The sequence below is a fragment of the Python bivittatus genome, unplaced genomic scaffold (assembly GCF_059951505.1).
Source record: "Python bivittatus isolate LINGU-HERP-01145 unplaced genomic scaffold, Pbiv_v1 ctg000580_np1212, whole genome shotgun sequence".
Lineage (NCBI taxonomy): Eukaryota > Metazoa > Chordata > Lepidosauria > Squamata > Pythonidae > Python > Python bivittatus.
Window position 1 is genome coordinate 19,715,471 of NW_028277087.1, and position 20,977 is coordinate 19,736,447.

At 40.1% G+C, this 20,977-nt stretch overlaps 1 protein-coding gene across 4 annotated transcripts in view; it reads right to left on the reverse strand.

Moving 5' to 3' along the window:
* RTN1 (reticulon 1) overlaps positions 1–20,977 on the reverse strand; it is a 126,666-nt gene that overhangs the window by 35,845 nt on the left and 69,844 nt on the right. For 2 of the 4 annotated variants that reach the window (XM_088149713.1, XM_088149714.1), the window contains exons 2-3: positions 18,788–19,498; positions 14,976–15,767 (exon numbers count right to left, since the gene is read on the reverse strand). The exons of 1 other annotated variant lie outside the window; for it this stretch is intronic. In XM_088149713.1, the coding sequence (XP_088005839.1) occupies positions 14,976–15,767; positions 18,788–19,498 (1,503 nt within the window). The remainder of the gene's footprint in view (positions 1–14,975; positions 15,768–18,787; positions 19,499–20,977) is intronic. One more of the 4 variants, XM_088149715.1, reaches the window with a different exon arrangement.

The following is a 20,977-nucleotide window of genomic DNA, read 5'->3' on the forward strand; positions in this document are numbered from 1 at the left end:
ATTCCTTTCTAATTCTAGATACAGTAAAGAGTAATATACTAGAACTATATACTATACATATAGTATCTTCCACTTGAGTAAACATCTCTTTGACATATAGCCGAGGAACATCGTGTGTAAATCCTATTACATGTGAGCGTCCAGTAACTTTTTATTTGAACTACCACAGTTACATAGTGACTTCATGGATAGACCTGAATCCAATTAAAGTTGACATTTTTCACAAATAATCAGTGCCATGCAGAAAAAAATGTTGCTCCATTCTTTCCTACACTTTTTTGCATTCTTCCACTGAAAGAGAATTTATTAGTGATGGAAAGATGTGTAACAGAAAACAACAACACTGTCACTACCAACAATGAATAAAACTCAAAAATATCATTAAGAGAAATTTGAAATAAATGGTCAAGGCCCCCCAGCCCCAGATATAAAAAGCAGAAACCTATTTTAAAAGTAACTTTTGTAAAACTGCAAGAGTTCAGCATTACAAATGACTAGCCAACAACTTATTACCCATTGCTAAAGCAACTGTGAGCCATGGAGCTGAGCCAACTCTTTGTCTTTTCAACAGGAAATGGGACTGGGTTCTGCTACCTCTCTTATCTCTAGCAATATGTGTAAGTTATAAATTGTAGCATTATTGACTAAGTGACTCACACATCCTTGGTCCCCATGGTTGATCTGTATCAAGTAAAGTGTCTTTTGTTCAAGAGAATGGAAAGAATTGATGGCTGAAGAGAACAACAATATTTATTAATGGCCAGCAATTCGTCCACAATGAACAAGCTGGCCCATGAACAAAATCAGATCGCAAGAGATGCTTCATCACAGCCAGTCTAACTGATAATAGTTTGTACCAATAGAAGCGAATATGTGTAGCTCAGGGTTGAACTGTGGAGTCCTTGGGGTTCTCTGAGCTTGGTTGTTTTCTTGCAAATGTTTCATTGCTTGGCTAGGTAACATCTTCAGTGCTAGTACGGAATGGGGTTTACTCTCTCTTTATATACTGTGGCATGCCCTGCCAGTGTTGGTGGGGGTGGGGGTTTTGTTTTGTTTTTTCCCTCTGGTAGTTTCTTGATTAGGGAATTGTTTACTGCTTGATTGTATGTCTGGTGGTAATCTTGGTGTTAATCTCTGCTTATCTGGGTGATGATTGCTGGTGAGGAGATATTCTGATCTTTTGTTATCTTTCTATTGTCTCTTTTGAATAGTGTGTAGATGTTGTTTATGTGCCTGTTGATGGCTGCCTTGTCTGAATACCAAGCTTCCAAGAATCCCCTCGCATTTTTGGATTTAGCTTGGTCTAAGATGCTGACAGTTTCCCAGTTGAAACTATGGTTAAGTCTCTCCATGTGTTGTGAGATTAAGGAGTTTTCATTATGTCTTTTGACTGCTAGTTGGTGTTCATGGATGCACTCTGCAAGCCTTCTGCCTGTCTGTCCTACGTAGTGGTTGTTAGAGTCCTTACACTGTATGTTGTAGATGATTCCTGTTTTTTCTTCTTGGGCTACTGGGCCTTTTGGTTTGCTTAAGATGTTTTGGAGGGCTTTAGTTGGTTTGTGTGCTATGGAGATGCCATGTGGTTATAATAGTCTGTTGGTAGTTTCTGAGACGCTTCTGATGTATGGCAGTGTTATCCTTTTCATAGCTTGTGTTGATTATGTTGTAGTAGGTTGTCCCTAGGGTGCTTTGTGGCTAAAACAAGGGTTGTTAACAAGAGAATAATACTGGGATGGGAAGGAAAGTGGAAGCATTTATTGAAGTATGTCAAGATTTTTTCAGGGAGTTAAACTCAGAGTGATACCTATCTTTAACTTTCAGTGGGTATTGCCAATCGAATCCTCAACAGCATTGAATGCAGTTGAACCAAAGCCAAAACTTCTGCCTTCTTGGAATTCTTACCCTTCCACTTAGTACCATTACACTCTAGTCTTTCATGAGGAGTGACTAACTCAGAAGGTATTCTGCATATCCTTAGATTATGGCATCACATGTTTAAGGATGCGAGCCCAGACACAGTGCAAACTCAATACTAAGAAACATAGGATTGGGTCATGTGCTGTCAGGGTCTTTGGCAGTTGCCTAAAACCCAAATGGATTCTTCCCAAGCACAGAGTTCTCTTTAGCAAGATTTATTGGGAAGAATGGGGTGGGTTTATGATAATTCCAGCAACTGATTTTTTTTCTCATTAAGAATCCATTTATCCCCATATACACTATGGCAGAGACATTATAATTTTCTTTCTGATGGGTCAATGCCCTGATAATAGATTACAGCTGGCTGTTCATGTAATGGTTCCCAAATCTTTATCAGTCTGGGAACTATCCATTGTACATACAAGGAAAAAGACGACACCTTACAGTGACTTTTTCCCTTTTTTCTTCCTTCACATTTCAGTTCCTAGTCAGGCCATTTCACTGTCATTTGCTGTCAGATCAGAATTGGTAGCTATAAACTAAAATGGACTCTTAAAATTCTAGGTGGCATCGATTGCACAACTCACATAACAGAGCACAGAATGAAAGCAAGCACACTTACTACCAGCACTGAGCATGCTCAGGCAATTACCAGGATCCCAGTAGATTATCAAGGCACATTCTGCCCTTCAACCCTTTTTTTATCCAGACTGCCAGAAAGTGCTAATGAAAATGTCCAGGAGCAGCCATTTTAATTTATCACAAGATCCACAGTGCAGCATTGTTGAAGTGCATTGTGGAAAATGAAAACGCCATTTGATCTTCTACTGCTACTACTAAGTCCACCAGAGCTCCTCTATATAGGAACCAAGTCATTAGCAGAAGGAAGGGAGGAGATCATCCTTAAATGCACTGATGGGGTGACAATAAAGCCTAACAGGTCTCCCTTGCATATGCAAATCTAATGTGTACCCCAGATTCTGTGTAAGGTGGCCTTTTACTTATTGTCATAAAATGCACTGCAACTGCATCCCAGAATAAGAGGGCAATGTACTAATCTATAGAGAAGTGCAAATTTAGAGGTAATTACCATGGGAAACCATCGTATCTAATTACTATACAGTGGGGAAGACTGCAATCATAAAACATGAGAGCTAGGGATCTAGAAAACATTTTGTTTTGAATCAGTTTGACTGCTGACCTCTACAGAATGTCCTGTTTTGAGTGAAAAATTACTGTCTCAAATGCAAAGTGGCTCTTGAGCATCTGGGAGTGTTTCAAAATATCTGGTTTCTCACTTGAGACAGACTTCTTGACCTAGAAGTGGAAGATGTTACAGTTTCACTCTCAAAACAAAATGGTTTGCACACCGATAGTATATACCTCTCTGCTCAATTTGTTCATGGGCACATTGATGGGCCCTGCTCTACCTTCTTTTTAAACTGGATGTGGATTGGACAGCCTGTAAGACTATTCTCTGATAGATTTCTGAAACTGAAAGCTGTCCTCTGTAAAGTAGGACTTATGGCCACCTTTATACAGTATGTCTAGTACATGTGTGTATGAGGAAAGTTCTCTTTCTGAAGGCAGAGATTTTGAATATCTTTTTTGAGAAATAGGGTGTTCCTCTTTGCTATGGTTATTAGGAGATGATAAAGAAATAAACCAGATGGAGGTGGGTGGGGCAGAATGTGGGAGTGCACACAGCAGATGGCAGTACTAAATTAAGCTAACAGATCCTGGCTTCAAGCTCCATTACGGTTTTGCTGTCATGCTTAGAATCAAGTAACTGAACAAGTCAGCCTCTGGCATTGCCCAAATATTCTAGCAACACATGCTATTGCCCCTTCTCAAAAACAGTCCACCCACATTTTTTTTTTAATTTAACAGAAAAGGGGTCCTGGTATTATTTCAACATCATCGCAGCAAAGAAAGCCACTCCAAATAAATTTATCTCTTGGACAACCTCTGAAATAAAGCTGACTGTGATGCTATAACATTGTGTTTCTCCATGGCAACATTACAACCCCTTGGTAGCAAAGGTGCTTCTATACACAGACTCCTAGTTATCTTCTTTTTGCAGCATCTTCTGCTGAGGTTGTATGCATCAAGACAGGCATGATTTCAGGGAAAAGGTAAATCTGGGCTTTGGAAGGAATGAAAAGGATAAGGGATAAGAGATCTTTGCTCACTGTATTCCGTTATTAAAGCTTATAACAAAATGTGTATAGAGAGTGGGATGACAAATCTAATTTTAATAATGTAACAATTTTATGATGTGAAGCAAACTCCACTCCTCATCCTCCAAACTCCAGATTATAGATTTGGATTTGGGCAACTATTCTGTGTACCACTATCACTTTTAAGCCAGAGGAAAATCAAACACTTCAACATGGTTGCTTTTACTAAATTCAAATAATTTTTTTTGTACATATTTTTCCCCTCTCTCTCCCTGAAAATCTTTGGTAGTGGAAGGTAAAAGAGAAGGATGCTTTGATGAACTAAACAAACAATTCAAAAGTAGAAATTTTCCCAAGAAAACAGCTTGAACACAAACCAGAGTCTTTTTGAATTATAGTTTGTGATATCCATTCTTTGCAAAGAGATCAGAAAAATTCAGGCAGACAGAGTTGCCTTTCTTGTAATTGGAAGGATGGATGTGCTTCCAATAGTTGCTTGATACAGTCAGATATTTATCAGATGCAGCATTCCTATCTCCATTCTGAGAAAGGGTGCATCTATTGAATTTCAGATGAACAGCCTTTCCATTTTCATCTCATCATGTGTTTAATGGCAAACTACGGTGTGGCTGTTAGATCTAATTCAGTCCCAAGTAACTGGCGCCCTAGTATAAGTAAATTAAATAATAATTTATCTAATTTATTATCAATAAGTAAATTGGCATCCCCAGAATTATTACCAGATATCAAGGTATTTTAAGGTTCTATTTACTGTGAAGCACATTCTTTAGACTTCAATTTATAGTTCATTTGATGGTAAAAGAAATGAATACTTCAAATATTAATTTATTATTAATATTTATAGTCAATCAAATAAGAAAAAAAAATAATAGTTTGGCTATATGGTTTTCACAGTTGCCACTTCAATGGCAATGTATCTTAAGTAGAGAATCTTATAAAAGAAAAAAATTATCAAGATTTTGGGGAAGCAAAATTCATAGCTTTCATATATGTTCCTCCATACTACGCATGGGGGTTTATATTGGGCTTAACATTTTTAATGTTGGTGCAGGTTTATATGTATGTTATTATTACCATTTGTGGTGATTTGCTCATTGGAAATCCAGAAGATTTTTCGTAAAAAAATGAAAAATATAATCACACTGAAATGTGTATGGGCAGAAAAGAATGATAAATTGCAGCAACAGCCGTTTTATCTATGAAGCCAGCTCCTCAAATAAGTATATTAGAGATACTACATGTTGTATCCTACTTTCACTATTATTTGTAATCTGAATTTAATGTGGTTTATTTAAAACCCAAGGACAGGGGTGCCAACAGAGAGTCCTGTAACTGCCTAATTGGTATCAGGTGTTTCGTGTGTGTATGTGCGTGCATGTGTTAAATAAGCCAGATTACAAACACTTAATAATAAATATCTGGGAACCTTACTTTCCAAGTCTGAGCAAAATCTGCATTAAAGGTGCTTCTAAAGTTATCAACCAACAGCCACCGTGAAGCTTGTTTTTTGCATTTTTGCATTAAAAAAAAGACAAAAAACAGTGAGAAAAGACAAGAAGTTTCCAAATAGCAGACCACAATATCTGGGTCTCCTTGTAAAATCCTCTAGTTTGAGGCAGGACAAAAGCTTCATTTGAGATGCAATTATTTGTAAATGTTTTCTATTAACCCTCAGTCCTGACTCCTCTGGCTTTGCCTCTTGCCTAATTCCTAATTTCAAAATTCCTAACACAATACCCAGGGAACGCCAACCATTTCTGTAAACACCCATCTAATTTTTCACTTTTTATAAAGACTCATTTTTAAAAAATAAAAAGTCAGCATGATTCTGAAGAAAGCACCAGCCTGAAAAAATATCTTTATTTTCAGCAATGCTACTGGCCCATATGGGCTCCATATGGCATTCTTAGAAAATAAAAATGGCAGATGCCTACTTGCCCAGAAAAAAAAAATCAAGATAAACATAGGATGACAGGGATGATATTTGGAAGATCACAGCAGCATTTTTGCAATAGGGCAGAAGTGTCCACAGAAAGGGGGTCAAAAAATCAAGAGGGTGGCCACAACTAAGGATGCACATAAAAAAGAGGTAAGGCTTTGATCACACAGTTATGGTTGCCATCTTAACTTTTTTGAGCCCCTTCCTGTGGATGCCCCTGAGTGTTCATGATATATTCTGAATAGCAGCAAAATGAGAGAGGCCCTTCAGGTATTGCTAAACTGCAACTCTTACCAGCCAGCATGGGCAATGGTAACGATTGCTGGAATTTGTGATTCAGCAACTTATGGAGGGCCACAGGTTCCCGAGGCAGACTGTGAGTACATCAACCCAGGACTTCATAGACTTTCTTTTGCTGTTTCTTTCCTTTGAATAGTGCTCCATCCAATGTCAGATGAACACCAGCCCTATTGGCACTCAAGAAAGATGCCAGTTCTTGGCTGTTCTGGAAAGCCTTTGGGAATGGTTGGCATGGCTGGTTCCCTCCCTGTGGTGGGCACTTGTTGCTGTTTCCTCACAGGGAGGGTCAAAAAGTGACAAACATGTACTACCAGTAAAAAAGGTAGGGATTTTGAACACATGGTTGCAGCTGCCATCTTGACTGATTGTTTGAGGGACTGCCTCTCCAGTAAGATTGGGGTGAGGCCCATTCTATCAAGCAATGTCATCTAGTGGGACCCCAGAAATGCCTGTCCTCTGAAATAGCTTCCCCTCAAAGATCAGGACAGCTCCCACCCTACAAGTCTTTGAAAACGTGGCTACACACCCAGCCTGCGGTTAGGTCAGCTGTTGAGCTCCTGGTGGATTGTTTGACATGCAACCTCTTCTGTCTGGGTCTTTTTTCATTGTTTTCCTTTCTTTCAATTAGGTAAGCCACCCAGAGTCAACTGGTAGTTGGGTGGCCTTTTAAATCTAAATAAATCAATACATGACTTGGAAACTGATTGGCACTGGGTTTGGGAGTTTGGTTATTTTTGTTTTTATTCTATTTCAGGTTGCATTATTATAAACTGCCAGAGCCTCTTTTTGACCTGAGTAGCATAGAAAATGCAGTAATAAATAAACAATAGAGTAACACCTGTGGTAGCCTAGCCTTCTAAAATGAGAACTGAATTTGTGCAAACTGACTCATGAATAAAACTAAATAAAAGAGATCCAGTGGTCCTGTTTGAGGTTACTCAATCCCTGTTGGGGAGGAAGATTTACTGCCACATCAGTTTGATGTATTTTTGATACCCTTTGGAATACCATTCCCCTTGATATCCATTTGGACCAGATTCTGCTGTCCTTTAGAAAAGCTTTAACACTTGGTCAGGGAGACTTCTAATCCCCCTTGATTGATAGGAAGCTAGAATTTTCTTGTTTATACATTTCCTCAATCCATTGGTATTTCTGCATTGGATTGCCAGCTGTTATTAATGTTTTAATTCTGTACATGGCCTTGAGGCTTTTTGATTTGGCAGCATTATAAATAATAACAACAACAACAACAATAATAACAACCACCACCATTGGCATTGGCAAAATCACCATCAGTCAATTGCAAAAGACAACTTTACTTGGAACAGCTTACATCCTGAGATGATACCTTTACCACCATCAAACAGCATCTGCCTATCCCAGGTCCTTGGGAAGGACTCGATAGGTAGATAAAATTGACAAATCCAGTATAAACATTTGGCTAATTGTGCAACCAACCATCATCATCATCATCAACTTCATCATCATCATAATGGTGGATAAGAATAAAAAAAGAAGCAGTAATAGCACAGGAATGGTGGAGAAAAGGGCAACGAAGATCAAGAATTAGTCAGCACCAGATGAAGATGAACTGTATGGTTTTGGTCTGCATCCACTCATTGCCAAGCAGTTTGACAACATACTGCAAGGAGGTGAAATTGAAGTTTGGTTAACATCTGGCAAAACCTACCTGATAATGAAAGATCCAACAAAAGGGGCAGCACCAGGCAACTACAGGCCAATTACCTGCTTACCAATAACTTTCAAATTGTTAACTGGTGTAGTAGCCGATGCAGTCTAACAGCATCTAGTTGAAAACAACTTCTTTCCACCTGAGCAGAAAGGAAACCACCCAAACAGCAGAGGAACAAAAGATCAGCTCCTAACTGACAGTATGATTTTGGAAAACTGCAAGAGAAGGAAGGCCAACTTGAATGTAGCTTGGATTGATTACAAGAAGGCATTTGACTCCCTGCCACATGATTGGATAATTAAGTGCCTAGGAATGAAAGGAGTCAGTAGAAACATCAGAAGCTTTTTGCAAAGATCTGTGGCACAATGGAAGACACAGTGGCTGGTCAATGGTGATAGACTGGGAGAGGTTAACATCAAGAGAGGAATCTTTCAAGGAGACTCACTATCACCACTACTGTTTGTCATTGCATTGATTCTTCTGTCAACAATACTGAACAAGTCAGGCCATGGCTATCAAACTTCAGAAACATCTGCCAGGCTATCCCACCTCCTTTACATGGATGATCTGAATCCCATCCTATATCCAAAAATACAGCCAAGATATTGCAATGGAGTTTGGACTGGACAAATGTGCCACCCAGACCATCAACAGGGGGGAAATAGTGAAAACTGAAGGAATCAAGTTGCCCTGTGGAAATAACAAGAGTCTGGATGAAGAAGATCACTACAAATACCTGGGCATCCTTCAAGCTGACAACATCAAGCACATTGAAGTCAAGAAGAAGATTGGTAGTGAATACATCATGAGAGTGCAGATCTTAAAGTCCAAACTCAGTGGAGGAAATACCATCAAGGCAATTAACACCTGGCCAGTTCCAGTCATTAAATACACAGCTGGAATAGTGGACTGGACTCAAGCAGACCAAGAAGCTCTGGATAGGAAGATCAGAAAAATAATTACAATGAATCACGCCCTTCATCCACACAGCGATGTTGACAGACTCTACTTACCAAGGAGCATAGGTGGACGTAGAATGTTGCAAGTACTCCAGACAGTTGAAGAAAAAAAAAGGGCATTGGAAGAATATCTGAAGGACAGTGAAGAAGATGAACTGAAGCTAGTACACAATGAAGGCTTACTGAATACTGAAGACACCAAACTGGCTGACAAGAAAGACCAAATGAAGAATAGAAAAGAGACATGGCAAGGCAAAGTATTACATGGCCAGTACACAAAAAAGCTAGCAGACTAGGCAGCTAACAAGATCTGGCAATGGCTAAGAGCAGGAAAGTTGAAGAAAGAGACAGATTCTGGCTAATTCTGGCTTCACAAGACCAAGCCTTAAGAACAAATGCATATAAAGCTAGAGTTGAGAAGACAGCAAATGCCGCCTCTGCAAAGAAGCTGAAGAAAAAGTGGACTGCCTAGTTAACAGACTACAAACAATGGCATGACAATGTGCATTGGAATATCTGCAAGAAATACCATTTGCCTGCAAGCAAGAACTGGTGGGACCACAAACCAGACAAAGTAATAGAAAATTAAGAAGCTAAAGTGCTCTGGGACTTTAGAATTCAAACAGACAAGCACCTGCCACATAATTCCTCAGACGTAACAATTGTTGGTAAGAAAGACAACATGTCTGGATAGAGGACATTGCAATATCTGGACACAGCAGAATAGAAGAGAAAGAACTGGAGAAAATCACAAAATGCAAAGACATGCAAATAGAACTAGAATGACTGTGGCAAAAGAAAGCAAGGATAGTACCACTAGGTGCCTTGGGTGCAATCCCAAAACATCTGAAGCACTGCTTGAAGACCACTGGCATTGACAAAATCACCATCAGTCAATTGCAAAAGACAGCTTTACTTGGAACAACTTACATTCTGCGACGATACCTTTAACACCATCAAACAACAACATCTGCCTATCCCAGGTCCTTGAGAAAGATTCAGTAGGTGGATAAAAATGCTAAATCCAGTTTAAACATCTGGATGACTATGTGACCAACCATAATAATAATTTCCCATCACTTTGCTGATAATGTTGCTCAACCTTACCAGAATCTTGACTTTCAATGGGCAAGTTTATTAGAGCAACATCTTATACTATTATGTGGGACTTATATATATGGGAGTTTATAGATGATAATCATCATTTTGAATTGTACACGGAATCTCACTGGAAGCCAGTGAAGCTCATGGAGGAATGGTGTTATATGAAGTCTATTCTGAAAGGCCCAGAACTGCCGACACTGGTGCATTCTGGACTAGTTGCAACTTCTGAACGCTCTTCAAGTGTAGCTCTATGTAATGCGCATTACAGTGATACAAATGGGAGGTCACTAAGGCATGAGTTACTGTAAGAAGAGTCTCCCAATTCAAAAATGAGTACAATTTGCACACAAGATGAACCTGTACAAAGGCCTTTCTAGCACTGGCAGCTACCTGCTCTTTGAGCAAGAGCTGTGAGTCTAAGAGGGCTTCCAAATTGCACTCCAACTCTACCTAGGGGAGTGCAACTCAGTTAAGGATGGAAAGTCTCCAGGAGATTTAAAAATCCACAGCCACTTGGCCTTGTCAGGGTTGAGCTGAAACCTGTTTTTCCCCATTTAGACCCTCACAGCCTCCAGACACTGGGAAAGAACCTTGGTGGTATCACTTAGTTGACTCAAGGTAAAGATGTACAATTGGATACCGTCAGCATACTGATGATATTTCATCCTGTGTCAATGGATGACCTCACCCAGTAGCTTTATGGAGAGAGTAGAAGACGGGGGGAGTAGGGAGAGAGTAAGCACCCTGCAAAATAGGGGCCTTCGGCTTGATCTCTCTCCCCCTACCAACACTAACTGAAACCAGCCCTAGAAAAAGAAGGAGGATCAACACAATACTGCGCCTCTCACTCTTAATCCCCTTAATCGGGACAGAAGAATACCATGAGTGATGGTACTGAAAGCTACTGAGAGATCATGGAGGTCCAGGATGGATGCAGACTGAAGTCCCCCAGTACCATAAGTACTCCATAGCCACAGAGCCAAACAGCTCAGTTAGGGAGGTTACCATGCAGCATGGAGGCTGGTTCACTAGAAACAATCCCTTCTAATCCCTATAGCTCCACTTCACAAACAGGCTTTCACAACTGGTGATCTGTAGAGCAGCACCCTTGGAAGCCATCAGGTTTCTCAGTTAATAATTGCTTTGCCAGTAGTAGTGAACCCCTGTTTGAAAATCTCGGCATTAACCAGTAATAGGATAACAACCTTTCTGCCTGCACTGTAAAAATGCCATAATCTGTCATTTATATTAGCTATGGAAAATAATCAATTTTGAGTCATAGTGACTGTTTTCTGTTAATCTGTCATGGCTGACTATTATCAAAAAATTCTGGCATTCTTGCCAAGGTAGTAAAATGACAAATTGGAGAGGAGCCATGATTACTTCACCTTTAGCTCATCAGAGGAAATATAGGATTTTTTTAAAGGGAAGAAATGATAATTATTATATTCTGACTAATAAACAAGACTAAGCAGTAATTACTGGTAAGAGCTTACAACAGACTTTCTGTCTATGGAGAGACATGTTATCTTGGCTACATTTCAAGATAAGTTTACAAAGGAAATCTTGCCAAACATCAGGGAAAGCTCTGGAAAACGTGTTAGAAAATAATGAACAAAGCCCTTTGGGAAATCTATCACAGATGGCTTGCTTGCTTTCTTATCCATGGAACAACCATCTCTTTAAAACTACACTATTCCTGGTGGTAATTTATGTATTTGATACAGCTAGATAAATCTAGCCCAAGATCCATTCTTTGTGGGGTCCCTCAGGGCTCTATTCTCTCTCCACTCCTATTTAGCAGCTACATGAAACTGCTGGGGTAAGGACACCCAATCGTACATGATCAGGTATCATCAAATACATTGATGATACCCAGTTATACATCTCCATTCTAGGCTGACCAAGTAATGCTGTCCAGGTTATTTCCCAGTACCTGGAAGCTGTGGGGGTATGGATAGGGAAGAACAGGTTTTTGGCTCAATCTAAGCAAAACCAAGTGGCTGTGGGGTTTGGGGTCTCCAGATTTTGGAGCTGCTCCATCTTTAATTCTAGTTGGGGTTGCATTCTCTCAGACAGACCTGGTGCACAATTTGGGGGCCTCTTGGCTCCTGTTGGAAAAAGAGGTGACAGTTGTGGCCAGGAGGGCCTTTGTGTGAATCTGTCTTGTCCACCAATTGTGCCCTTTCCTGGATCAGGAGGCCCTGCTCATGGTCATTCATGCCTTGGTCACTTCCTGTTTGGACTACCACAACATGCTGTACATGGGACTGCAGTTAAAAACCACCTGGAAGCAGGAATAAGTCCAGAATGCTGTGGCACAAGTACTTATGGATGCATGTTGGTACATGCAAGCAAGCTGTGCTGGCTCCCTACAGACTTCCAGGTGCAATTCAAGGTGCTGGCTATCACTTATAAACCCTACTACTTATAAACCTCTTCATAGCACAGGACTAGATTATTTGCAAGACTGTCTGTTTCCAATAATCTCTGCTTGTCCCATGAGATCTTATGCTTTGGGTCCTTTCTACAAAATGTAATCTAGGAGGCATGCCTTCTCTGTTGTAGCAGCTGCCCTATGGAATAACATTCCCTCTGAGATTCAGATGGCACTGACCTTGCTGGCCTTCCGTTAGATCCTGGTTCTTCCCCTAGGCATTGGGCCAGCGTGTGGGATGAGTCCATTCAGAAATGAAAGATCCTGAATGGCATATGCAATGGATTACCTATGTTATTTTGTTATGGGAGTTTGTTGTGTTTTATTTTTACTTTATTTGTTCTTACACTTCTAATTGTAAACTGTCCAGAGTTGCTTTTGTGAGATGGGCACCCATATACAGTAAATCAAACAAACAATACATTTATTTTATGGTGTCCTGATGACTTAACCCTCCATCTGAAACCTTGTCTTCCCCCACAGTTTCTTCTATCATTATTTTTTTCCCGATAAAATTAATTAAGAAGGAAATGACAAAATACTGTGGTTCCACAATGCTTTTCTATTGATATTGGTAGAGGCCCCTATCTGGAAGTGCCCTCCCTCCATTGTAGGGTATCTACCGCCCAAAATAATAAAACATAACAGACTAGCCAGGATATTCAGATAAGACACCCTTGAATTAAATTTGACCCCGTGGGGGGTGGGGTGGGGGTTGAGACAACATGGAAATGCTTTCCCATTGCTTTCTTCAGGGAAGAAGCCTTCCTATTTTAACCTACAACTATAGCAAATCCTGCTGGTCTCCCATCAAAGCATTTATCAGGTCTGGCTCTGCTTACCTTTTTCAGATGATTCAAGGTCAGTAGGTAGGCATTCGTACAAAGGCTAGCAGTTGTGGGGGGCGGGGCTTCAAGTCAGCGTTAACTTCTGGCGACTGCTTGGACAAGTCCCTGAAGTTTTCCTGACAATATTTTCAGAAGTAGTCTGCCATTGCCTCCTTCTTCCTAGGGCTGAGAGTGACTGGCCCAAGGTTGCCCAGCTGGCTTCGTGCCTAAGGCGGGACCAAAACTCAGAGTCTCCCGGTTACTAGCCCAGTGCCTTAACCACTACACCGAACTGGCTCTCGTAGCATTTGGAGTTAGTTTCACAAATTTGATCACTTGGGTTCTTTTTAGAAGTCAACACTGTAATTTTCACTTACTGGGTACATTTGATTTACAAATAATTTAAGCACATATATCATGCTGCCACTTTGGTGACTGGGAAGTGAAGGTAGGTCCAGAGTTTTCCTCATTCAGGAATCTGAAAGCATGAGCTCAGCTTTGTTGCAACCTGCCTTGTTCATTGCTGTTGCCATCCCTCAATCCCCCACCTCTCCTCACACACCTTTTGTGTGAGTACAGGAACAAAGAAAACAAAAAAAGATAGCCTTGTCTTAGGATTTTGCAAGTAAAATGCATGGGCACTGGTGGAAAAGCATCTCTTGTTGCCTTTGTCCCCACTGGGGGAGGTATTAGGCCATACTACAATCTTCTTTTCCCCCATTCTAAGCCATGTAAACCACTTTGTGATCTGGCTTGTTTGAAGACTCCTATAATGCATGAAACATTTGAATCATATAGGCTGATCCTGTATTTCCCAGATAAAATCCAGTAATTGAAATAGGGGTCTACATCATTTATGTGCATTACCTGTATTTCATTGTTATATTGCTAGATAGGTCTGTTCTATGGCCCAGATCTGAGTGAGATATGATTCAATGTACCCCTTCCCTTTTATGCAAATGGTTGAATGCTTAATGATTCTTTTTTACTGGTCTTTTACAAATGCTGATTAAAGATGATCATTCTCTGTGTGTGTGTGTAATATGGTTATTTGTTCTTCTCTCTCTTCTCTATATTGTAATTTTTTTATTCTACCCAGTATATTTTTAAACAATTATTAAGCCTCTTTAAATACCTAACTTTTTAACAAAGTAATAAGTCTTCTTGAACTAACCGGGGGGGGGGGGGAATAAGATGGGAATTGAATGTTTAATTAGTGGAGGTGATTATTCTGTTGCATATTAAGTTCTCCAATAACATCAATTTTCTGAAAGGGAGTTTCTTGTAACTGTGGTGTCTCTGAGGGTATTTTCACCTGCATAAACTAAACTGATATTGTGATGTTTCATGCTACCAAAGCCACAATAAACTGAACTTATGCAATAACTCCATTGCAAATAGCCATTTCCAATATTCATCCCACGTCTTAACTCTTAACAATGTCTCCGGCCCCCAAATGAATGGTTTGCTCTGAAATCTTATCTATGAGAAGGCAAGACCCTTACTGTCCCTGATTCTTCCAGATCAACAGGGTTCTCATCTATATTTATAGATAGCCAAGTGCCTATACCTTTGGCAATAACATTGGACAAAATTACCTTTTTGCTTATTTAAAAATGGCAGTGGTGGTGAAGGCCAGGGACTCCTTGTCACTGAGTCCTTGGATGGTGATTTGTTTCCAGTAGCAGTTACTGCCACTTCAACTGATTTCTTCTGAGCTACTTTCTCTTCACCACTGATGGTAGAGGAAGACATGGTATCAGCATAGATTTTAGACGTGGCAAAGGAACACTTCAAGTAGGAGGCTGAGTCTGCTAGGTTTTCTCTGTTCATTCTGCTTTCCTTGGAGCTACTTAAATTGTAATCTGAAGCCCCAGTGCCTTCATTCCTGGTGTGATTTTCTTCTTGGATGATGTCCATAATAATTGGCTTCATCAAGGGAGAATCATGCTCCCGTTTAGGGCTCTCCTCAGAGGCTGATGAAGCATCACATGATTCAATTATGAGCTCACTATCCAGTTCAGCTTCACGTTCTTCCCTCAGGATGCTATACTGTATTGAAGGAGATGCTGGGGAAGGTGGAGGACCTCCAGCATGACTGAAGGTCATGTAGTTGGAATGGAGAACCTCTTCAGCAGCTAGGGGGTCTTCTGATACCAATTCTATTTCAGAATCACCAGATTCAGCACTGCTTGCTTCATTATCCAAGGGAGGACCTCCTGCTGGAAAGTCTGTCAACTTGCTTTTCTTATCTTGTTTTTCTGGTACAACAGTTTGTGATCCCTGGCCTTCAGGATGCTTAGGTGGGAAGCCCTTTGCTTCTTTAATGGCATTAATAAGTTCATCTTCAGAAAAGCTTCCCTTACCTTGAGACTCTGAACCAGATGGTTCTGGAATTTCAAGAAGATTGTTCCAAGGCAAGAAAGAAGAAGGAACGCAATAAAAGAGAAACATAAAAGTGAGGGAAAGAGAAGGATAGAACATATTGGTTAGCAAATATCCAATGTTATCTCTTCAGGAAGCAATCACATAACGCACATATGCACGTACCTCCCAACCCTTAAGTTCTAGAGCAAACGCAATGGGCTTCATGTATTATTTCTATAATCTAGATCGGGTTGTTTTTCATGTCTAGCGCTGATGTTTCTCCTCATAAGGAGACATGACTTCACCCTTCACAATTCCAAGTAGTAAGCAAGGTTTCAAAAAATACATGTAAAGTGGGTGTTTCAATATGTGAGCATCCTTGCACATATTGCTGAAAACAGAGTACAGGTGGCATGAATCACAAGATCTTTCTGTTGGGGAGAGCTGTTGTGTAAAATGGGATTGTAATCTGTGCATGTAATACATGGCAGAACACCACACATCATTTTTCTTGAGTGTATGCTTTGTTGCTTAGCGTCATATTCCATGTAAGTGAATATTTCATATTCCATGAAATAAATATGTCAACTTTGCGGGCAGTTGCCAATTATTTCCCCTCTCTTGCTTGCTAAGGCTATATGAGAATGGCTAACTTTTACAGCCAAAAACTGTGCATAGACCAAAATGGTCAAAGGGGGCAAAACAATTCCACAACCTATCATTGGATACATTTGGGATCTTCCCTCGAGGTTTATTTTGGTTTTAGTTTCACTCCCCCTTCTAATGATTTCTGGAGCTGCAGCATCTTTTCAAATCAATGGGGAGAAAAGATCTCCATTGCTATTCAATAAGCCAGAGTTAAAGATGCACAGCTCTGAAACTGCTTGCTAGGATATTTAGAGTAGCTAAAGGAATTAAAAACATGTTCATGCATTCTGAATGATGTTTAATTCACCTTCATACTTCCCATTTTGGAGCTATGAAAAACTCAAAATCCTTACAGAGGAGGAGAAAAATTAACTCTGTTTTACTTGGGTGCAGCTTACACATAGGCTGTTTTGGATCCAATGCAGCTGGGCTAGGAAAGCTGGGCTTTGAAATACAAAAGCATTTCTTTAGCCACAAATCTAAAGTAACACTGTCTGGCCAGGAAGGGTCTGCTGATGACCATGATTCAAAGCGCATGTCCTGTGCTTGGATAAAGAGATTTTACTCAATATATTGCCAATTGCCCATAATGTCCCTCTGCCATTGATCAGGATGTACTAATGCCTGAAAGAAGACTAATTCATAATGGGGCAACAGCCCACTGCACTATCATCTCTGCTTCATTAAAATGCTTAATTATTCTAAGAAATTGTGGAGGCCAGAGGATTGCCTTACAATATCATAGAACCCCATTTATTTTTGCTATTACTACTATAATATTTATATCCTGTCTTCTATCTAGAAGCTTAACCAGAATGTACAGTATACTTTCTCCTTCAATTTTAATCTTATACCAACAGTTCTAGAAGACAGGTTGCTCTGAAAGACAATAATGGGTCCAAAGTCACTTGGTTAGTTTCCATGGGTGAGAGTGGATTTGGTTACAAGTCTCCAGGGTCCTAGCCCAGCACTCCCATCACCATAGTACATGTCATATATATATAATTTTATTTCAGTGATGTCTGATGGGTTTCTTCAACTGTAGCCCATATCCTCACCTCCATAAATTGCTGCCTTTCTGTTCCTGCTACTCTCACCATTTCTCTGTTATAACACACCACAAAGGATATAAAAACAAAGGAATTGGAAGTAGAATATGTTGTGCAAACCTAAGAGGATATCATTCATTTTGTTCAGATAATTTGTCTTTCATTACCACCAAATCTAAGCTGCTTTAGCACAAAGTTAGTAATGTGTTCCTGGCTTAGAATCACGCACAATTAAAGTATGCTGATTATGCTCAGTCATTCTCCAATTACAATTCTTGGAGATCTGCTTTCCTGAATCAGTATTTGTTGCTATTCTTTCTGGGCAGCTGCTTTTGTTGGCTGGTTTTATTTTGCTTTTTGTTTTACACAGTCTGGGTATTAGGTTACTGATAAACACTGATAATGTTTACCTTATAAAGTTTATTTCTTAAATTTATATCCCTGCCTTTTGTTCAGGAGCTCAGGCCGGCATATGTAGCACTACCTCCTCCTGTTTTTCTCATAGCAACAACCCTGTTAAGTAGGTTGGGCTGAAAGTGACTGCCCCAAAGGCACCCAGTGAACTTTTATGAAAGTGGACTAGAATCTGGGTCTGCTTCTACTCCATACCTTAATGATTATATTACACTGCTTCTTACAGATTTTAAATAAGGCATGGGGGCTCTTCTACACAACCATGTCCTTAAATTCAGAGGAAAGGATTTAGATATTAAGAGCATTGCCCAGCACCACCTATCTTTATTGCACCATGGCAATGAAACTACCCAGTGTAGTGGCCCTCACACAACATAACATTGGATACTTTAATGGAAGCAAGTGGTTGTAGATTCCCAGCCATCCTGTCCCCTGTACCAGCCAGGGCATCTGCAGGCAGGATAAAATGGTGGGCGTGACTATGTGATTGAGGTCCCCCTTGCCATCTTGATAGGCCCCCCAGCAGACACCTCTGCACCCAGTGTCAACTACTCATGGGAAAACCATTACCAGAATTCCCAACCAGCATCACCAATGTGAAATACTAATACTTCTAGAGGGGCATCAGGTTGGAGAAGACTGTTCTAGGGGTTAGGATCCAAGTAAGGTTTTCCATACGTGATCATGGTCACAGTCACAGGGAGCAGTGTATAATTTATGAATTATCTGGGTAACCTCCAGATGTATGTCTTCAATACCTAGAATTCCCCAGCCAGCATGGCCATCACTAAGAATTTAGGAGTTAGATTCTGTCCACTTGGAGACTACTCTTATTGGGGAAAGTTTAGTTAAAGATAGTATATTTTATCTGTAAATCTTTCTCATCCCCTAAATTATTCTTGATCGTACTATGGAATGCAAGCACTTTTTACCTGTTCCTGAAGAAGGTGGTGTAATTGAGCCTGGGCTGTCATCTTCTGGCTCAGATACTGTCACTGTGGGAACTATTTCATGGCTTGGTTTGAGACCAGCTTCTTGTTTTTCAGGAGTTTTCTCCTTTGTTACAGGCATCTCCACAGTTTCTATCTCAGTCAGTGTAATCTTGACTTGTGCTGTTTCTGAGGGACTATACTGGTGGTCTGATAGAAAAGATGAGCCCTCTTTAGTCTCATGTTTTTCATCAAATGGTGTCCCTTTTGCTCCAGTCATGTCCTCCAGGCCTTTATCAATCAAGCTGAGAGGGCCCACATCTCCCTTGACTGTATCACAGCTCTCTTGGTATTTAATCTCTTCTGATCTACTGATGTCCATGTACTTATAAGCTTCTGATTTCATCTGCTCCACTGGATCAGCTAAAATTTTGTTGACATCAGTGGATTCTGCTGGGGTCATCTCTATTCCTGAATCAGAGCTAAACAAACCACAGGACTCAAAGACAGTCCCACCTTGGGCATGAATTCCCTCAGTGCTCTCTGAAGTAGTAACATGTCTGTCCCCCCTGGAAAGATTTCCGGTGAAATAAGAGGAATCCTGAGGAGCTGTATAGAGATCATCAGAAAACAGGGAGGTGTATAGAGAGCCGTTGCCTCTGTCTGATGTCTTGGAACTACCATAATCATAGAGGTGAGAGGAAGCCATCCCTCCTAAAAAAGATATAGAAATAAAATTTAGTCCAGAGGAAAATGCTATTGTATGAAAGACTTGCTTCCATATCATCACATGCTTGTTTGGTGGTAGGTGGGTAGAACATTTTGTCTACAGGCATTTTGTTTGAGAGTTTGGTGTAGTTACAAAGCTGTTTCAATATAAGAGGGTGAGTGGGAATATACACACGTACACCCTTCAGCCACTGTATCTAAGGCACTTCCAGACAAACAGCTTTTCTGTTTCTCAATATTAAAATAAAATAAAATTTTATTTTAAAACACATCTGAAACTGATCCAGGGTATTTTGGCTACTTTCATCATCAGGATGCAAGGATCATGGGATCATGAGCACATTTGCAAGTTAGCACCTGAAAGTAAATAACAGCCAATCAGGGCTTTGCAATCAGATCAATAAGATTTGCCTGCTCAGATCTTTGTAAGTACCCATAGGGGGAAAAAAGAAAAAAAAAATCCAGCATTTATTTAGATTCCTTTATTCAAACTTTCCAGCCTGCTGCTATAGCAAGATTCCAGATGGCAATGTCTCTTTCAGAACAGAAATTCCTTGCTCAGAGAAAAATAAGGGATAAGCATAAATGTAAAATATTTACAACAGTCATAATATTATTTGATCACCAAGAGGCTCATCTTACTCCAATACCAGGAGAGACCTTTATCTGGTAAATAGTTGACTTTTTAGAAATTTCTCCTCTATAGAAAAATCCCCTTTTGTGAGAGGAACAAGTTTTCCTTCAAAGTGGAACTCTCTTTTGAAAAAGTTAGTTAACTGGACTTGTTGCACACTCTACCATCTACTTCTGTACCCACTTATTGAAACTTCTTTGGAACTGATGGGAACTTCCAGCCCCTAATCAGTATCTTCTTTGCTTGCATGTACAGAAACCATGCAAACATGGGAGAGGCCTACAGTAATGAATCCCTCAAACACAGCAGATTGAATGCAGTATATTGAGACTAATGTTTGCAAGAAGCTATCCCTGTAATTCTCCCAAAGCTGAAGGTAAAATTTTCACTCATTGCTACATTGTGGTTTATTCAAGTAACTCTTCTTTCCTCCAATATTCCACAGCATTTAAATTCTTGAGGATGATATTATGGATCATCCTTGAGGATTCTTGAGGATGATATTATGGCAAATTATGGATCCCTCCTAGATGCAGTATCACTTGCATGAGGCAAAGCTTTTGCAAAACATTTGGTAATGAGTTCAATACAGTGATGGGTCTATAGAGGTTGCTGGCAGAACTAGGGCAGGAACAAAGTCAGCCAATTGTCTGTGTGTGCAGCCATCATTTCATCCAGTAGGCCTAAATTCTTTCAAAGCCATATAATCATATATTTCAACTACCTCTCCTGAAGGCTGCTATTCTCCTTTCAGTTGCCATTCCCCCAGCTGCACTTCAATACTATCTATATTTCTCTGAAAAAGGAATTACTACCACCCATACAGGCTT